Source organism: Dasypus novemcinctus, chromosome 26, assembly GCF_030445035.2.
Source record: "Dasypus novemcinctus isolate mDasNov1 chromosome 26, mDasNov1.1.hap2, whole genome shotgun sequence".
Classification (NCBI taxonomy): domain Eukaryota; kingdom Metazoa; phylum Chordata; class Mammalia; order Cingulata; family Dasypodidae; genus Dasypus; species Dasypus novemcinctus.
In genome coordinates, this window is record NC_080698.1 from 51,474,672 (window position 1) to 51,493,620 (window position 18,949).

The 18,949-nt window shown below is 38.7% G+C and overlaps 1 protein-coding gene across 6 annotated transcripts in view; it reads right to left on the reverse strand.

Moving 5' to 3' along the window:
• Window positions 1-18,949, reverse strand: part of TMCC1 (transmembrane and coiled-coil domain family 1) — a 250,360-nt gene that overhangs the window by 20,367 nt on the left and 211,044 nt on the right. For all 6 annotated transcript variants that reach the window (XR_011647564.1, XM_058288860.2, XM_058288862.2 and 3 more), the window contains one exon: window positions 9,802-10,736. Coding sequence is in view for 5 of the 6 variants with exons in the window: in XM_058288860.2 (XP_058144843.1) it covers window positions 9,802-10,736 (935 nt within the window). In the remaining variant the exon portion in view is untranslated. The remainder of the gene's footprint in view (window positions 1-9,801; window positions 10,737-18,949) is intronic.

Genomic DNA, 18,949 nt, shown 5'->3' on the forward strand with positions numbered 1-18,949 from the left:
GTGGATGAGTATTTTGGTTAACAGTACAAATACAAGAATCCTCTTCTATGAACTAAAACAAATTTAAATGTATGTCACTAGTACAATGTGGCAAGAATATGGTGACAAATTGGAAAAATACAATTAATGTGACTTATAGACTATAGTTAACAGCAATATTGCAATATTCTTGTATCAATGTTAAAGAAGGTACTATATCACTGCTATGAGTCAATAATAGGGGGGTATGGGATTTTTTCTATCGAACTGGAAAATGTTCTAAAATTTACTGAAGCAATGATGGCACAACTCTGATGGAACTGAGAGCCACTGAGTGTACACCTTGGATGGACTGAACAAGGCACTGGACTACATGACACCGTGAACCATGTGGTGGACGATGGCATGTGGTTAACAATACAAATATACGAGTGTTATCTCATGAACTAATGTACAATATTATCGCTAATATATGGTGTTAATGGAAAAAATATACCGAATGTAAGCTATGGACCATAGTTAGCAGTAACATTTTGATAATGTTCTTTCATCATCTGTAGCTAATGTTCCACAACAATGCAGGGTGCTGGCGGAGGGGTGATGTATAGGAATTCTGAACATTATGCATGACTGCTTCGTAAACTCACAAATTCTTTAATAAAAAAACAATAGAACATGTTATGAAGAGAAATATACCACAAACATTTAAAGTATTGTTTGAAACATAAAAAAGGTTCCCTAACTAGAAAGAATCTTAAACTCTAGGGCTAGAAAACATCTTAGGGGTCCATTTAAATCTCTTTCAATAGAGGAATTATTGCTACAACACCCCTAGCAACCTCTCCTTGAATACCTCCAGTAGCAGGGTGTAATTTTTCTTAATGACAGTTCAGTTTTTCCCACAGACAGACATGGCTTTAAGAAAGTTCTTTCTAAAACTGAAGTATAATCTAAGCTATTGTGACTCTCACCACTTAGTCCTTTGGAGCCACAGAGAACAATATATTTATACCATATTACTTACAACATACATAAATCCCCAATCTCTAGAAAAGTCCTCACTGGGAGGGACAAAATGCTACTACAGAAAACAAACAAAAGAAGGAAACATCTTAGGGCTGAATATTTCAATTAAAGCTGGATAGGTCTACACTCTACCATTTTTTCCTACACTAAGAATATCCCATTTACAGAGCCCTGTACGATGTTACCCATGTTTGCTTTGTAAATTCACAAGTTTTACTATATATTTATTATTTATGCTATGTTCACGTATGAATGACATACTTCAATAATTTAAAAAAAATGAAAAATAGAGAACATCCCATTTACCTTCTTTCAATCTGGATATTATATGTTCTGAAATTTTCACTGTTTTCCAATATATTTATGGTGTTTTTCTGATGACTTCACACAAATGGGCTTACTGTGCACCACTCTCTCTCATTCTCACCTCCATAAGTCTCGCTCTGCCTTCTTATTTTCTCATCAGGAGGGCCAGCACAAGGCATACACTCATATTCTCCAAATGATTCAAGTAGCTCTATTCTCTGGCCTGTTTCCAGCTTTCGTCCATTTTGAATTGATTTTTGTGTAAAGTGTGAGATAGGGGTCCTCTTTCTATCTTTTGGGTATGGATATCCAGGTCTCCCAGCATCATTTGTTGAATAAACTGTTCTACCCTTGCTGTGTGGGCTTGGCAGTCTTGTCAAAAATCATTTGACCGTAGATGTGAGGATCTATTTCTGAACAATCAGTATGGTTTCATTGGTCTATATGTCTATCTCTATGCCAGTACCATGGTGTTTTTACTACTGTAGGTAGGTAATATGCTACTTTCCTTTCATGACAAGCTGTTTTTTAATATGTGTGTGAGGGAAGGTGTCACAAGGAAATTTTATGATCTTTGCAAATCTCCAGGAAGAGTTGCTAATCCTCACTATGTCCTTGTAGAAAATAAAGTCCCTCAGAGATTAAACAATTTACTAGTTGGTCACAGGTAAAATTAAAAGCATGATCTCCCTAAACTGAGAGTCTACCCAAGAGAGAAAATCTATTGTTTCACAACACTACAACCCACAATTTGACAACACAAACATGATGATCCTTGGCAATTTCCAGTCAAACTTTTTGCTAGTGTGCTATCAACCTCAATGTGGCTTAAATACCTACTTCTGAAAATTTGGTCTGTAAATAGGCTAACACAAAGAGCCCAATAAAAATGATGTGGTGTTTCATGAGAAGAGGAGAACATTGTGGGGGAGGAATTGTAAGATTCAATCTAATCTACTTAATCATCATAAGCATTAAAGCATCAAAACACTGTACTAATAATAACAATGCCAACTATATTCCCCTTCCATACCCCTTTTTAATGTGTAGCATCTGCCTCTGAGGAACTCAAATTTATGACTACATTAATCCTTACCTACTTCTTCCCTGAGAGGTACTTTGATTTTATAACTGAGAAATGAGAGTAGTAGGGAGAGACAGTCACTTTGCCCTAGTCAGTTAGTGATGTGTCTCAACTGCTTTGCTCATGCTTCCTGTTTTTAGGTTTTACTGCTTTTCTGTTTTGTTTACTTTTCCTGTGTTATTAATCGAATGCAAAATCTGAACCACAAGAGGAAGAAAACTCCTATATTCTATCTCCCACTAACTACCACTATCCCCATTATTGATAATATAATCACTTTTGCTTACTTTACTTGCTAAGTGTTTATTTCCTGTCATATGTACTTTTTCATATGTAGTTTTTTTTTTTTTTAAGGAGGCACTAGAGATTGAACCCAGGACCTCATACATGTGAAAGAGGCAGTCAACCACTGAGCTATATCTGCTCCCCATATGTAATATTTTAAGCAAGAACTTCCTCTTTATGGGATTTTAGCCCCTTCAAGTGCTAATTAGAGTTCTCTATACATACAAGGAGGAGTCCTTGATTCTACAAGTATATGTTTGCAGGCTGGCACATGATTTTCATGAAATTTCATCTGAAACAAAGTACCATTAAATTAATAATCTCATTTTGAGACTTTTTACTCAAAGGTCCTTCCAAAATGGTTAAAGCCCAAAGGGAATCTAGACACCTAAATATGATTTGAGCTTAACTACTAGGAAATGGAAAGTCTTAACTAAGATTTTTTAAAAAATCAAGCTATATCATAATTTGGTATGTGAAACTCCTCCCCCATTAGAAGGAAAACCTGATCTACAAAGTATTCAACACATCTAGATTTAATTGTAGGTGAACAATCCCTGGACCAATACTGATCTTGGAAAAGTGTTTCAGTCACTGGGTTAGTCAACACAGTAGTCACTTCCTTGATGAAAGATAAGCTAGGGGCCCTTTTGGGTCAAATTCCTAATGAATGAGAAACCAGGTGAGTACATAGGTTAGGGCCTCTTCATCAGAAGCATTATTCTCTGGGTGTGGCTCAAAAGTTTGGAATCATCTCTGAGAGCCAAAGGAAGCCAATAGCTTCCGTATTTGGGCAACAGGTCACTAGGACAGGATAGAGGAAGAAAACTTGTGGGGCAGGTAGTGAGAAAAATAGGAAGAACTGAGTCCCAAAGTTGATGCCAAAAGCACAGTTATGGTAACAGACCACTGTACATAAATGTGTACTGGACAACTGGGGTAGCTTCTGCCAGTGTTTGACCAGAATGAAGAGACAAAGCTGGGGTAGGGACATGACATGTGGCTGGCGCTTGAATAGATTCCTGGCTGAATTGGGGAAAGTGTATTCCTTCCTTACCTTTTGTTATCTCATTTATGTTGAAGCCTGAAGAAATGTTAGGGAACACGGAACTAGCCTTTAATTGAAAAGGAAAAGGCATAGAATCAGTCCCTCAAAACTTTTAGGGTAGACAGTGCTTTATCTTAAAGACCAGAAACAGGAGATATTAAAGCACACAGGTAACAAAAAAAGCAAGCCTGGAAAATTCAGAAGCTTGGCACATCCCAGACCTTTAGATTCCTTCAGTAGTGTTTATTGAGCTCCTACTCCAAACCAACAACCAAATTAGGTGCTTTACATAAATTATCTCACTTAATCTCAACAATCCTGTACAACAGATACCATTACTTTGTTTTTATAGAAGAAGAAACTAAGACTCAGATGAGTTATGTAATTTACGGTGTTACAACAAATTGATGTCAGAACTGGCAAGCAAATCCAGGCTCGTACAACCCCAATTTCATTTCTTCCTTCCCTCTCTTCCTCCTACCATCACCTATTTAATAACTAAACTGGGAAGATCACACTTGCAAATCTCTTCTATGGAAGGTTTTACCCTTCATAAGGGCACCTCCTAACTGGACTTCCTCTTAGAGATGATGGGCTAACTTGATCCAATATTCAGTCTCTACTTCAAACTTATTTGTCCAAACTTAGAATATATATCCTCTAGAGACTCTCAGAAGACTGGCCTAATAAAGGGGCTAAAATAATTACATCCAATCATATCTGTTTTATGTCCAGTGATAAAAAATAAAATTATATTTAAACAAGCATTTGTTTAGTTAGAACTCCAGTGGCCTATGCCTAACTGGGCTAGCTTAGTTATTGGCTGTTCTTCTGCCTATACTGATTGCTTTCTTCTGTATTTTGGCTCTTATGATTTAGTGCAATTTAAAATATTCTTGAGCTTAGTACAAACGTTCTCAGAAGCCCATATCCAAAGGACATTAATCCCCTTAAAACAGATGCTTTTGAAATGGTATTAGTGTTCATCAACACCAGGAGGGCTGTTAGCATGCCCTATACATGCATTATAAGGCAGTAGCAGAGCAGGATTCCCGGCCAGATCCCCTAAGGGAAAAACGACAAAAAGAACCTGTAAGGCTACTGGTGAATGTTTTTCTAGTTCTCTCCTATTTTCAATACATTTTGCCAGAGGTGTACTTTTTCCACCTGTAGCTCATTTATATATTTTACCAGCTATGGGAAAAGAACTGGTCCTCAGCTTTTCACAGCAAATTAAATATACGTTAAACCATTTTACTGTGTGACCTGGAAAAAGTCACTTTATCTTTCTGGGTCTCAGTGTACTCATGTGTAAATGAGATTAAACAAGATATCTAAGGGTTACTTGATTTCTCAACTCTAATTGAACTCAGTTATCACTAAATTAACCTGCAATAACACTTCAGTGGGATGAAGAGATTCGCTGGAGAAGAAGAATTTGAAGTCAGCACAGATCCCATCACTGTAAAAAAATTCTAAACTTTGTCTCCTATCTCTTCAAAATACATGCTCTCATATCTTAGAGTGAAGGCAAAGCTCAAATGCAAAGCTCAAAGACTAGATATCTATATACTAGTCAAAAGTTGAGGTGGCGTTCAGATCCAAGTTCTGCTACAATGGCTTCCTGGACTAGCAAAAAACAAAGAGTACTGAGCACATGGGCGATGAAGAAATACTAAGTATGCAATAACATCACAATTAAGTGTGTGGGTGAGAGTGTGAATCTGTACTCCATGGACCTTGGAATGTTTTAGGGTATTAGAGAACAAACAAACATCTTGACCTGGTGCTACTCAATGGGGTACAGAGCAACAGGAAGTACATTGAGTGACATTATTCAGAGGGATTTTGAAAAGGAGAAATAGTGGTTAAGGGGGTGGGGGGGGTTCCTTAAGTAGGTTTCAACTATTACCCACTGTTGTATTAGCTTGAGAATACTTTCCAGAGCTGTGTATTCACAGAATTTTATAAAATGCATTAAAAATAGTGACTCAACTTTTAGTGAAATGTACACCTTGATTAGGGAAGGGCCCAATACCCATCGTTAAGGAAGTCAATGCTTCCTAAAGCTAGAATAATCTTTCAACTGGATAGACTTGAGGTTTGAGCCTTAAAAAAAGCTGTCCTAGTAGTACTGGCTTTGAAGTAAAATAAAACTGGGTTTTAATACCAGTTTTACCATATACAGAGGGACCACTTTGACAAATTCAAACTTCAGTGGGCCTCAATTTCCTTATCTGTAAAAAGGGGATAATACAACCCATCTGCAGAACTACTTGAGCTTAGCAGTAACGTGGGAAGCGGATTTGGCTCAACTGATAAGAGTGTGTGCCTACCACACGGGAGGTGCAGGGTTCAAACCCAGGGCCTCCTAATCCATGTGGTGAGCTGGCCCATGTGCAGTGTTGGTGCACGCAAGGAGTGCTGTGCCACGCAGGGGTGTCCCCCGCGTAGGGGAGCCCCACGCGCAAGGAGTGTGCCTCTCAAGGAGAGCCGCCCTGTGCAAAAAGCACAGCCTGCCCAGGAGTGGTGCCACATACACAGAGAACTGATGCAGCAAGATGATGCAACAAAAAGAGACACAGATTCCCAGCGCCACTGACAAGGATGCAAGCGGACACAGAAGAACACACAGTGAATGGACACAGAGAGCAGACAACTGGGGGGGGGGGGGAAGAGAAATAAATAAAATAATAAATCTAAAAAAAAGAGATAAAATACATGGTATTATGCATAGTAGTTTAGTAAATGCTTTTTGTAGTGGTGTCATCATCATCTTCATCATATTCCTCCTCCTCCTCCTCCTCAAATAATATGGAGCAACACTATACCATGCATGGCCTCCCTCTTGTCAACTCAAGAGACTGGTAAAATAATTTAGAATATAGAAAAATAAGCAAAAATGAATCTAGAGCAGCCAAGCATATATTAACTAGATCTCTGGTCACAAGGTTCCTTGAGTACATACTCTAGCCTATTTCCTTCCTAGACAAAAAAAGCCAAGCCTACTGACAAAAGTGGAAGACATATGGAAAGGATTTAAAAAAAAAAAAAAAGAGAGGGAGAAATAACTATAAAAAGCCAACAAAGGAACTAAAAAAAGCAAGCTGTCTGGGAACATTTATTGTAGAGGCACATAACCTTTCACGCCCATCAATTTGAGGTTATCACTCTAAGTCAGCAGTCTACAGTTCCTAATGAGGACCGAAGCTATTTCCAATCAAGTGAGGTTCAGGGTACTCTGTCAAAAGAAGGCAGAAAAAGTCTCCAAAATTTCTTAAAGCATGAAAAGTTTCGGTGCTTAAAGAACAGGTTTTGGGAAGCGGACTTCAGATAGAGTGTCTGCCTACAGCATGGGAGGTCCACAGTTCAAACCCAGGGCCTCCTTGACCAGTGTGGAGCTGGCCCATGCACAGTGCTGTTGCGTGCAAGGAGTGCTGTGCCACGCAGGGGTGTCTCCCGCATAGGGGAGCCCCATGTGCAAGGATTGCACCCCATCCAGCGTGAAAGAAAGTTCAGCCTGTCCAGGAGTGGCGGCCGCACACATGGAGAGCTAATGCAGCAAGATAACACAACAAAAAGAGACACAGAGTCCCAGTGCCGTTGACAAGAATAGGAGCAGACACAGAACACACAGCTAATGGACACAGAAAACAGACAACTGGGGTGGGGGGGCAAGAAAGGAGAGAAATTAAAAAAAAAAAAAAAAGAACAGGTTTCAATTTGTGGGAACTTAAGTAGATATTGTATTTAGGATGTAAAGACATGTAAATGGAGGGGAAATCTTGAACGTTTAACTGCTCTATACAAGGAGTTACTAGTACAATAAGAGTTGGGTTGTGATTTTCTACCTCATTCTTGCAATAAAAGGCTTTTAAGGAAAGATCATTCTAAAGCGGCATGGTATGACAAAACATGTCAGATTACACAATACATTAGGCCCCATCCCTCACCTTTCCTTTTGAAAATTCTAAAACTTTTTCTATTCTCTCTTCCTTCCATAAAAGTAGTCATTTACCCACTGCACAGAATCCAAAGTGCAGTGAAAAAATGCACTTCTCATTACCTTGTAAGTGACTAGGACTAGATTCTTCTAATGAGAAGCTTAAGTTTTGTCCTCTGACTTATTTTAAATGGAAACATACAAAGATGGGGCCTTGGGAAATAAGCTTTTTCCCCTCTCTTACTTTCTCACACTGGCCTATATCTGACTTGAAGACATAATAGCTCTATATAAATTTTACATTCTGGAGGAATTTTAAAACTGAAATATTTTGCTATATATTCAAAAAAGCAGGCATTTATCTTTTTGAGCAACTGACTGTGGAAAGCTGAGGTTTCCATACTCAGAAAGGCATTAATAGCAGCTGCTGCCTAACATCAGCTGAGCACTTAAGGGGCCAGACACCTAACTAAGTGCTTTACATAAATTATTTAACTGTCAGGGTAACTTTATGAAGGACTATTGTTATTCTTACACTAGAAATGAGGAAACTAAGACTTAGAAAAAATTAAGAAACTTGCCTAGTTTTCAAGGTAAGTGGTAGAAAATTTGAACTTGGGAGCTAGATTTTGTATGGTAATAAAGGACCAGGTGTTTTATTTTTTTGAGTCCATTAAATTTGTTAGCTAACTCACTGCTTTAGCCCTCATCTTCTCAGTATGTTAAAGAATGTATAAAATACTGAAATGAAAAGAATAATATATTTTCTTTTACATCTTTATTTCTTTCTCCTATACGCCTTTCTGTTTTCTTCTCCCTTGAACTTTTAAGTTAGAAATGAAGAAGGTGGGAAGAGTGAAGAAAAGAGTCAGGACTTAATTGTTGCTTAGCATTTTCACCATTTGAAAAGAGACAGCTTGTTGCTGTAACTCCTCTCAGAGCTAACTGATACACTGAACAACTGATTTCTCATAAAATCCCTGAGATCATCTCATATAAGGCGTATTTTTAAAAATCCTTTTAAAAATATATTTTAAGGGGTAAAAAGATCTTAGGAGATTGTATGTCCCTCTCCTGATACTAGAGAAGAACTGAGGCTTCCCTCTAGTTAGTAATTGGGAAAGAACCAGAACCAGGTCCTCCAAACCATGGCTGGCACCTGTGGCTCCCATATGACTGATTGTAAACCTGCATCAGTGAGGAGACCTGCCTATAAACTGACAAAGTTTGGATCTCAATGAGTACTCCATGGGGAATGTCTTCCTGCATGTAAGGGAAACAAGGTTGGAAAGGTCAGACATTTGGAGAACAGCTAAAAGTGGTCTAATATGAATATGAAGTATAATATGAAACACAAAAACCAGACCATTTTCTACCTTGCTAGGGACAGATAATGACTCAAGAGAACTTAGGGCCTTTGAAAATTCTCTAACTACTATAGAAAACATTTCATGTTTAAATTCATTCCCATTTAAACATTAACCAATTCATAATAAAGATAAAAGACATGCTTATCTGAATTTATTTTCAGTCTAATCTTTGTACACCAAGTGCCTATATAAAATATGTTTAGAACCAAATATCTACAGGGATCATTATATTTTAGCTGGGCTTTGATTTCTATAGAGTTCAGAGGATTAAAGAACTTTTGAAGTCACTGTGCTACAGCTACAGGCTGTAACGGTTTGTGGTTCTGTGATTATAAATAAATAGATGGGGGAGCAGATGTAGCTCAGTGGTTGAGTGCCTGATTCCCATGTTCTCATGAATGAGGTCTTGCCTGGGTTCAATCCTGGGTTTTTCCTAAATTTAAAAAAAAGAAAAAAGATGGAATGGCTCAGAAAGCTTGGTCTTCATTTTAAAGTCCTACACTGGAATGGAGACTGAAGAGCTACAGTAATGCTTCATTACCTAATTAAATACTCAATCTTGGGAATAATTTAATTTTGCTGAGCCTCTCTTTTGCTCTTTATGAAATGCAAACTCATGCAGATGTCATATGATATCTCTAAAGTGCTCTGGGCACTCCAGAAAAAGATATTATAAAGAACTTTTTAAATCATTCCCCCATATTCAGAGGGAGGAGAACCCCAAACAAGTAATTGAGGATTTTAATTCCATATAACTTACCTATATCGCTCCTCTTGTAAGGTCTGCATAATTAAGGAATAGTCCCTCTGATAATGTTCCTTGAGGGTCTCAAAGGATTCCTCTAGTCTGGCCTGGGTTTCCCGGATCTCCTGGATCTCATGTAGTAGTGCATCAAATCCTGAGCTCTGCATGTCCAGGGTGTTTGTTTTGGAGCTGGATGCTCCTACAGCAATGCCCCCAGTGGTGCTGTTCGCTCCCACTGAGCCTGATGTGGCACTAGAACAATCTTCTTCACTACCATACTTTGGGCTCGACTGGAAGTTTGAAATCACGCCCAAAGCCTTCCCCCCATCCTCCACTTGCCCTTCCTCTAAAGAGTCCTTCAAATTAGAGATGTTATCTGCACTGCCAAATTTATTCCGAATCAATGAGGCAATCTCTCTGGGCTTTGAGACCACAGCCCCTGCTGCCGAATGAGTGGCCTGAGAGAAACTGGAAAGTCCACCCTTGACACTGTCCACCACACCCTCACTGAAGCCAGTCACTTTTGCTCCCACATCCTTCAGACCCTGGTGCATGTCCCTGAAGACATCCTTTGGTTGGCGTGGGATCCCATTCTGTTCTACCTCCCGGAGCTTCCGGTGGTAGTGTTCAAGCTTCTTTTGTAGCTGGAGGATGGTTTGGGAGGATTTCTGGTTTTTCTTCTCAAAGACCTGCTTGATGCGGGCTGCCTGCTGCTTGTCTGCACTGTTAGCAAGCTTCAAGTACTCAGCAACGTTGTCGTCCCGGGCTGTTTGTGCAATCTTGATCTGCTCTGTGAGCTTCAGGATCTTCTGCTGCAGGTGAGCAATAGCAGCCTTTGTGCGCTGAGGGTCTGGCGTTCCATCCACAGAGTCCGTGTGGGTGCTGGCATCGGTGCTAGAGGCCACTGCACTGGAAGTCTGGGCAAGGCTGCTTACTTCCAACCGCTCGATCTAGCATAAAAAAGCAAAGGGTGGATGTTAGAAGGAAACCAAGAGGATCTCTCTCCTGATTCAATGGTTCCAAAATATATTGGAACTTACCTACTTTCAGATCTCAGCACAAAGAGGTGACCTATAATTCCTTCTGTCCTGTATAATCCCCATCTCCCTCTTGGACACTGTCCTCATACAAGTATACTTTGCTTTAGGCAAAACATATATATGAAAAAGGATTTGCATAAGATGTAAATTGGAGGTACTTTTCCTTTACTGGAAGATTTATCACAATACTTCTTTCAATAATGAAACTCCCCTAGTGGTTTTAAACATCAAATGGATCACATTCTTTTTAAAAAATAAAATTATGTTAAGTATATCATTCATACATGAACATACATAAACAATAAGTGTATAGTAAAAAGTTGTGAATTTACAAAACAAACATGCATATCATTATACAGGGCTCTCATACATCACCCTACCACTAACACCTTGCACTGTTGTGAAACGTGTTATAAGCTATGAAATAGACGGAAGTTGGGCTCCCGTCTACCATATGGGAGGCCCTGGGTTCGCGTCCTGGGGCCTCCTTGTGAAGGCAGGCTCACGTGCAAGCACCACAGAGAGCCGCCCAGTCTGCAAGTGCCGTGGAGAGCCAACTCAGCAAGGTGATGCAACAAAAAGGGAGGCAAGTAAAAACACAGAAGAGTGCACAGCAAATGGACACAGAGAGCAGACAACAAGCAAGCTGCAAGGTGGGGGGAAATAAACTTAAAAAAAAAATGCAGACACACAGAAGAACACACAGCAAATGGACACAGAGAGCAGAGAGCAAGCAAGCCACAAGGGGAGGGGGGTGGGGAATTAAAAAAATATCATTACTAACTATAGCCCATATCTTACATTTGGTATATTTTCCCCAACCCACTATATTATTAATACCTTGTATTAGTATTATACATGTAGTATTAGTATATTACATGAGAGAACATTCTCATATTTGACTTATTAACACCATAGTCCATCTTCTACCATTGGATTCCTTATGTTATACAGTTCCATGTTTTATATAATCCATTCAAACTGTACACCACATTCTTTTTTTTTTTTTAGGAGGTACTGGGGATTTAACCCTGGATTTCATACATGAAAAGCAGGCACTCAATCACTTAGCTACAACCCCTCTGCACCACATTCTTTACACATACTTTTTCACATCTATGCAAAACAAGGTGCACCTGCATTTCAATATAATTATATGCAAACCATTTTGTTGTTTAGAGATCACTGTAGTCCTGATTTATGCTCTCAGATTATGGTTATTCTAAAATGTTGGGAAGTATAGGTATTTTTCTGCCTAGATACAGAAAACTAATTTTCATTACAAGGTCTTTTCACTCAAATCGTTTCAAGGCTGATGGGATCATTCTCTCTGTTCTAATGAGGACACTTAATTGATAGAGAGAGGTGGAGGGTAAGAATTGTATGGCTCAAAGTGGCAAGGATGAAGTGGTATATGCTTATGATGTTTAAAAAAAAATCCCAAACGACAAGTAACTGTGATAAACTTGGGTAAGATAACTTGAAAAGTCATGGACGGGGCCAATAAGAGGTAAATAATTAAGTCAATAACAAAGTTCAGGCCTTTTGGAGCTCAAATTTTGTCAGTTCTAGCCAGTAAAAGGTTTTGTTAGGCAAGGGATCCTGAAGGACACACACTATCCTTTCACTATATGGGAAAGCAACCATTCAAAGTAGTTGAAGAAAAAGACAAGTTGTTGAGATTTGAAAGCTTAAACTACCACACTTCAAAGCTGTTAGGCATGGGAAGCCTATGTGGCTCAAACAATTGGGTTCCCACCTAACATATAGGAGGTCCTGAGTTTGACTTCCAGGGCTCCCTGGTGAAGGCAAGCTGGCCCACACAAAAAGCTGACACAAGAAGATGACACAACAAAAAAGAAACCCAGAGGAAAGGCAATGAGAGACACAACAAACCAGGAATGTGAGCCCCTTTCCCACGTCAGAAGGTCCCAGGATTGGTTCCTGGTGCCTCCTAAAGGAAGATGAGAAGACAAGCAGACACACAAGAACACCCAGCGAATGGACACATAGAGCAGACAGCAAGGGCAAGGGACACTGGGGATGGTGGGGGTCAGAGTGGGTGGAATAAATAAAATAAATCTTAAAAAAAAAAAAAAAAGCTGTTAGGCAAAGCTAGTGAGAGGTCAGTATTTCTTAAAATCAAAGGCCAAAAAAAAAAAACCAAGCAGATGCCCCTGGCTGTGGATCCTGGTGGTCAATTAGAGTAGGGATGAGCAAAAAAGCTTTAGAAACTGCTCTCTGTTGAGCAGTAACGGAAACAAATAATAAAATAACCATCACAGTCCTATAATTCCCAAAAAGAGCATTAAGTTACAAGTTTACCATCCTTTTTTTTTTTTTATTTTATTTTAATTTTTTTATTTTTTTTTGATTTTGTAATAATATTACATTAAAAATATATATGTGAGGTCCCATTCAACCCCACCCCCCCACCCCCCCTCTCCCCCCCCCCAACAACACTCGTTCCCATCATCATGACACATCCATTGGATTTGAAGTTTACCATCCTTGACATTAAGATCATACCCTTTTCTGTGGTCCCATCCCTAATCCATCTCCAGGAGCAATATGTTCAAAAGAATGGTATATAGATTACCCCCATATTTTAAAAAATGTTGCGTTATAGTTCATGATGACAATAATACACCAAATCAAATTAATGAAATGCTGATACCTGACTTGTTAGCCTAAAGGTTTAATATTGAAATTAATGGTAAAAAAAAAAAAAAAAAAAATCCAGACAATCTAGAATAGCGCACAATAACGTTTATGTCATTTCCTCCTCCTGTGCTGTTCACCTTTTGGTGTATGTTAACAAGGAGTGAAACGGCCAGAGGAAAGGCAGCAGACTGGCTGAATAGTCAAAGTATCAGATGACTAAGTTGCCTAGAGTTGCAACAGAAATTCCTGGAAACCTACCCTTTTTAGTACCTCAAGTCTTCTAGGTTATGCAATATTCCCACTGTTTGATTTTCTTTCTGTTATGGATATTTCAGATCAAACGTGGAACCTGAGATCCCAAAGTACATCTGTCCTCCCTACCCACTTGGTTCCCCTCCCCACCCCCCCAGGGAAGGGTTGGTGGTGGAGGAGAAACAGGCAGAGAATGGTGGTGTGTGGGAAGGGAACACCTGAGTCTATTATGTGTTAGGCACTGTACATGTCATCCTTTAGTTTTCACAACAGCCTTATATATATTATTACACATATTTCACACAAGGAAATGGGGTTAAGTAATTTGCCCAACTTCAAAGGACTGGTAAGTGGCAGAATTGGAATTCAAATCCAAGTTAAAACTTGGTGCCCAGCTCAGAAAGTAAAGGAATTAAGAACTATCAAATACATAAGTAAAGTCTAAGGTGTCTGCTATTCTCCAAAACAAATCTAGCAATTTTAAGCCAGGTTAGATTTAATACAATCAATGATGAAAAACAGCATAGCAAAACCATTTATAAATGTAAATAATAATTAAAAAATAATAGAAATTAATTATAAAATAATTCTAATTTTCATATCACAGCTCTAACTATTGGCCATAATAATCTGTAAAACTGGAATAAATTGTTGGTTTAGTTATTTAATTTCCATTTAAGCCATAATTCTCTCTAGATAATCAAATTCCTATTCGGGAATTCTTCACATCTTAGTGGAATGAATTACAGAAGGTAATGATTTGCCAATTCATAAAAACGCAATCTTGTTCAACAGTTCTCATGATAAATCAGTATTGATCCAGATAGATTAAAGAGTATGAATAATAAGGGGTTAAAGAAAAAAGTATCCAAAAGTACCTCTCTTCTCCAGGACTCCTCAATTAAAAGCAATAGTTTATTTTGTATGAAAAATATTACAGAATTCTGATCACAGGAACAATTTGCCAGTTGCACTAATTGATGTTCATAGACTATAATGTTGTTACTTTACATTTATCTGGTCTACTCCAGCTCTTTTTGGGTTACTATTTGCATGGAATACCTTTTTCAAACCTTTCACTTTAAACCTGGTTGTGTCCTTATGTTTGAGGTGGATTTCTTATAGACAACATATAGATGCCTCATATTTTTTTATCCAGTCTATCAATCTATGTCTTTTGATTGTGGAGTTCAATCCATTAACATCCAGTTATTAATATAAAGGCATTACTTACTTCAGTTATTTTGTCCTTCATCTCTGTTGTCATATCATTCTATTGTGTGTCTTCTTATCCTTTAGCTTACCCTTCCTAATAATCTTCATTTCTAAACTTTCTCCAAATCTCTTTCCTTTGTTTTTTCCTTTCAGGCTGCAGTACCCTCTTTAGTATCTCCTGCAAATCTGGTCTTTTGGTAACATATTCTCTATCAGTTTCTGTTTGTGAAGATTTTGAACTCACCCTCATTTTTGAAGGACAACTTTGCTGGATACAGATTTCTTGGCTGGGAGTTTTTCTTTTTATCTTACATATCAGCAAAAAATTACTACTTTCTTCTCTCCTCCCTGGTTTCTAAGGAGAGGTTGGCACTTAATCTTATCAAGTTCCCCTTATGTGTGATGTTTTGCTTTTCTCTTGCTGCTTTCAGAATCCTTTCTTTATTTCTGATATTTGTCATTCTGAATAGTGGGTTGTCTCAGGGAAGGTGTATTTGGATTTATTCTGTTTCGGGTATGTTGGTCTTGGATATTGACATTTAGGTCCTTCACAAGGGTTGGGAAGTTTTTGGTTATTATTCCTCAAATATTCTTTCTGTCCCTTTTCCATTCTCTTCTCCTTCTGGGACACCAATAATGCGAATGTTTGTATATTTTGCATTGCCATTCAGTTCCATTTTTTCCATTCTCTTCTCGTTCTGTTTTCCCATCTTTTCCAGTTCAGATGATATATGAAATCACTAATTCTGTCTTCAAGAAATCAAATCTTCTCTTATGTGCTTCTAATGTTTTTTAATCTCATCCATCATGTCTTTCATTCCCATAAGGTCTGTTACTTTTCTTTGCTGGTTTAAATGGTTCTTTATGCTCTCCCAGTGTCTTCTTAATATCCTTTATTTCTTTAGTCATATTTTCTTTAAATTATTTGAAGTGGTTTAGGAGAGTTGTATGATTATCACTGATTGTACTAAATCCTATATCTCTTCAGGATAATTGATTTGTTCTTTTGGCTGGGCCATCTCTTCCTGTTTCCTAGTATGGCTTGTAATTTTTTGCTGACATGTAGGCATCTAATGAATTAAGGCATCTGGTGAATTTACTCTGATGGCTAATTTCTCTCTCTTGTCTATTGTTTTTGTTTTTCACAGCCCTTCTTTGACATTTGGTTCAACTTATTCTCAGTCTATAAAATTGCCCAGCTTAAGTTTTTAAAATTGGGTCAGGGACTTACTAGTGGGGTACAGATTTTCTCTTAGGGGTTGGATATAGAGAGCGTAAAAAGTTTTGGTCCATGCAAGTTTTTGCCCATGCAATTTCCAGACTGGCCAGCAGATGATGCTAGCCATCACACCATTCCATGGAGGTGTTTCAATCTTGGCTTTCCTGTGTTCCTGGATCATAAATTCAAAGCGGGATCTGCTGGCTGAACTCACTGAAGAAAAGCACCCCGACCTCCCCTCCCCTTTCCCTTGAAACAGCTGACAGGGAGGAAGATGTCTGTTCCCCTCTTAGTCAGCTACAGTGAGACATGGGTTTTACCCCAGCTTATTATCTTGGGGGTGGGGGAGGGGAGTCCTTCCCAGCTGCCATAGGGGCTTGCTAACTCATGTTTGTCATTTTGGCTTCTTCATCTCTCTGTTCCTCACCCTCCTGGGAGTTGTATAGCACTGTCCTGGTCTGCTGATCCCAAAGCAGGTCACTCGGACAGTGTATGGCTCTTTCTCCACTGTTTTTGTGAGAGCATTAAGCTTTGCCTGCTAGTTCATCGCCATCTTCCCACAATCCCCCAAATTAACCACTTTTAATCATTGTGGGCACACAGAGAAATGCATATAAATGTATATTCTTATTCATCTATATTAGCAAAGAGGGACTAGTTTTGAGCATAACACTCTTTAAATCAGGGATTTCTCCTAATTTTGTTTAAATTTACAAGTGGTGGAATTTGGATGGCTGATATCGATTGGTTGATATCTGGAGAATGCTACAAATACTTTTATGACACAATTATCATTAAGACAAAAGATTTCTAATTATGAGCTTAATCCTATTATTTCAAGCAATATTTGATTTAAAAAAACTCTAAAATACAGTGAAAGAATTTGAAAAATTCTATGGGATCTGTGATAATCTGGTTTTCTTAGGATAATCTGGCCATGAAGATTTACAGGCAGTTTACGAAAAGGAGACGATCCAAGGAGGGACCTGCCCAATCTACACAGCTCCTCCCCCATGTTAGGACTTGATTACTTTTCTGGTTCCTAAAATAGTCTTAAATGTCACTTATTTGATAAAGACTTCCAAATGTGTATCTCCAGCCCATACTCCCCCTTACTCTAGACTCTAATATCTAACTACCTACTTAATATCTCTACTTGGATGTTTAATAGCTATTTGAGATTTAAACTGATTTCCTGATTTTGCCAAAACCTGCTCCTCCTATAGTCTTGCCCATCTCAGCTAATGGCTACTTCATCTTTCCACTTGCTCAAATCTAAAGCCTTCGAGTCAGATTTAAAACCTTCTTTATCTCACATACCATATCCAATTAACAACATTAATAATCACAGTTGCTCACACATATAGTATAGTACCTACTATGTGCCACTGTTCTAAACCCTTTGTATGTTTAGTAACTAATTATTACAATGACACCAGGAGATGGGTATTATTATTTTACAGTCAAGAAGACCAAGGAATTGAGAATTTAAGTAAGTTGTCCAAAACCACATAGTAAAGAAGTAGTAGACACTAATGCATGATGTTAATAATAGGGTGGGACATGGGAACTGTAAACCTACAACTTCTCTAATTAAAAAAAAAAAAAAAAAAGAATTAGAAGATGTGACAGAGCCATTGTTTATACCCAGGCAGCCTAGCTAGAGAGTCTGTGTGGTTACCCACTATATACACTATATTGCCCCAGCAAACACTTCACGCTCTACTTGCGAAATACATCCAGAATCTGACACTTCTTACTGAACCTCCACTGCCACCACCCTGCTCCAAGCCACCATTAGCTCTTGTCGGATTACTAAAACAGTGTCCTATAATTAATGTAATAATTTCCTTAAAATCAATTCTCCACTGAGCAACCAGAGCTATACTTTTAAAACGTAAGAAATATCACGATATTTTTTACTCTCAAAACTCTCCAATGGCTCCCAATCTCAGATTAAAGCCAAAGTCTCTACAATGAACTAAAAAGCCCGACATGATCTGGCACCTGTACCACATCCATTAACTCTCTAATTTCATCTCCTCCTATTCAACCCCTTACTCACGCCACTGTTTATCAATGTGGTTATTTTTCCTTCATTCTATTCGTGTGGTATATTACATGAATTGGTTTTCTGATGTTGAACTACCCTTGCATACCTGGGATAAATCCCACTTTTAATGTACTGCTGGATTTGGTTAGCAAATTTTTGTTGAAGATTTTTACATCTGTATTAAACAGGCTATTGGTCCATAATTTTCTTTTCTTGTGTTATCTTTATATGACTTTGGTATTAGGATAATACTGGCCTCACATAATGAGTTAGGAAGTATTCCCTCTTCTTCAATTTTCTTTCAAAAGTTTAAGCAGAATTGTATTCTTTTTGGAATGCTTGCTAAAATTCACTAGGGGTGGCGGACTTTGCCCAGTGGTTAGGGCGTCCGTCTACCACATGGGAGGTCCGTGGTTCAAACCCCCAGCCTCCTTGACCCGTGTGGAGCTGGCCCATGTGCACTGCTGATGAGCGCAAGGAGTGCCATGCCACATATGGGTGTCCCCCACGTAGCGGAGCCCCATGCTTAAGGAGTGCGCCCCGTAAGGAGAGCAACCCAGCGTGAAAGAAAGTTCAGCCTGCCCAGGAATGGCGCTGCACACACGGAGAGCTGACACAACAAGATGATGCAACAAAAAGAAACACAGATTCCCGGGCAGCTTACGACAACAGAAGAGGACAAAGAAGACGCAGCAAATAGACACAGAGAACAGACAACCG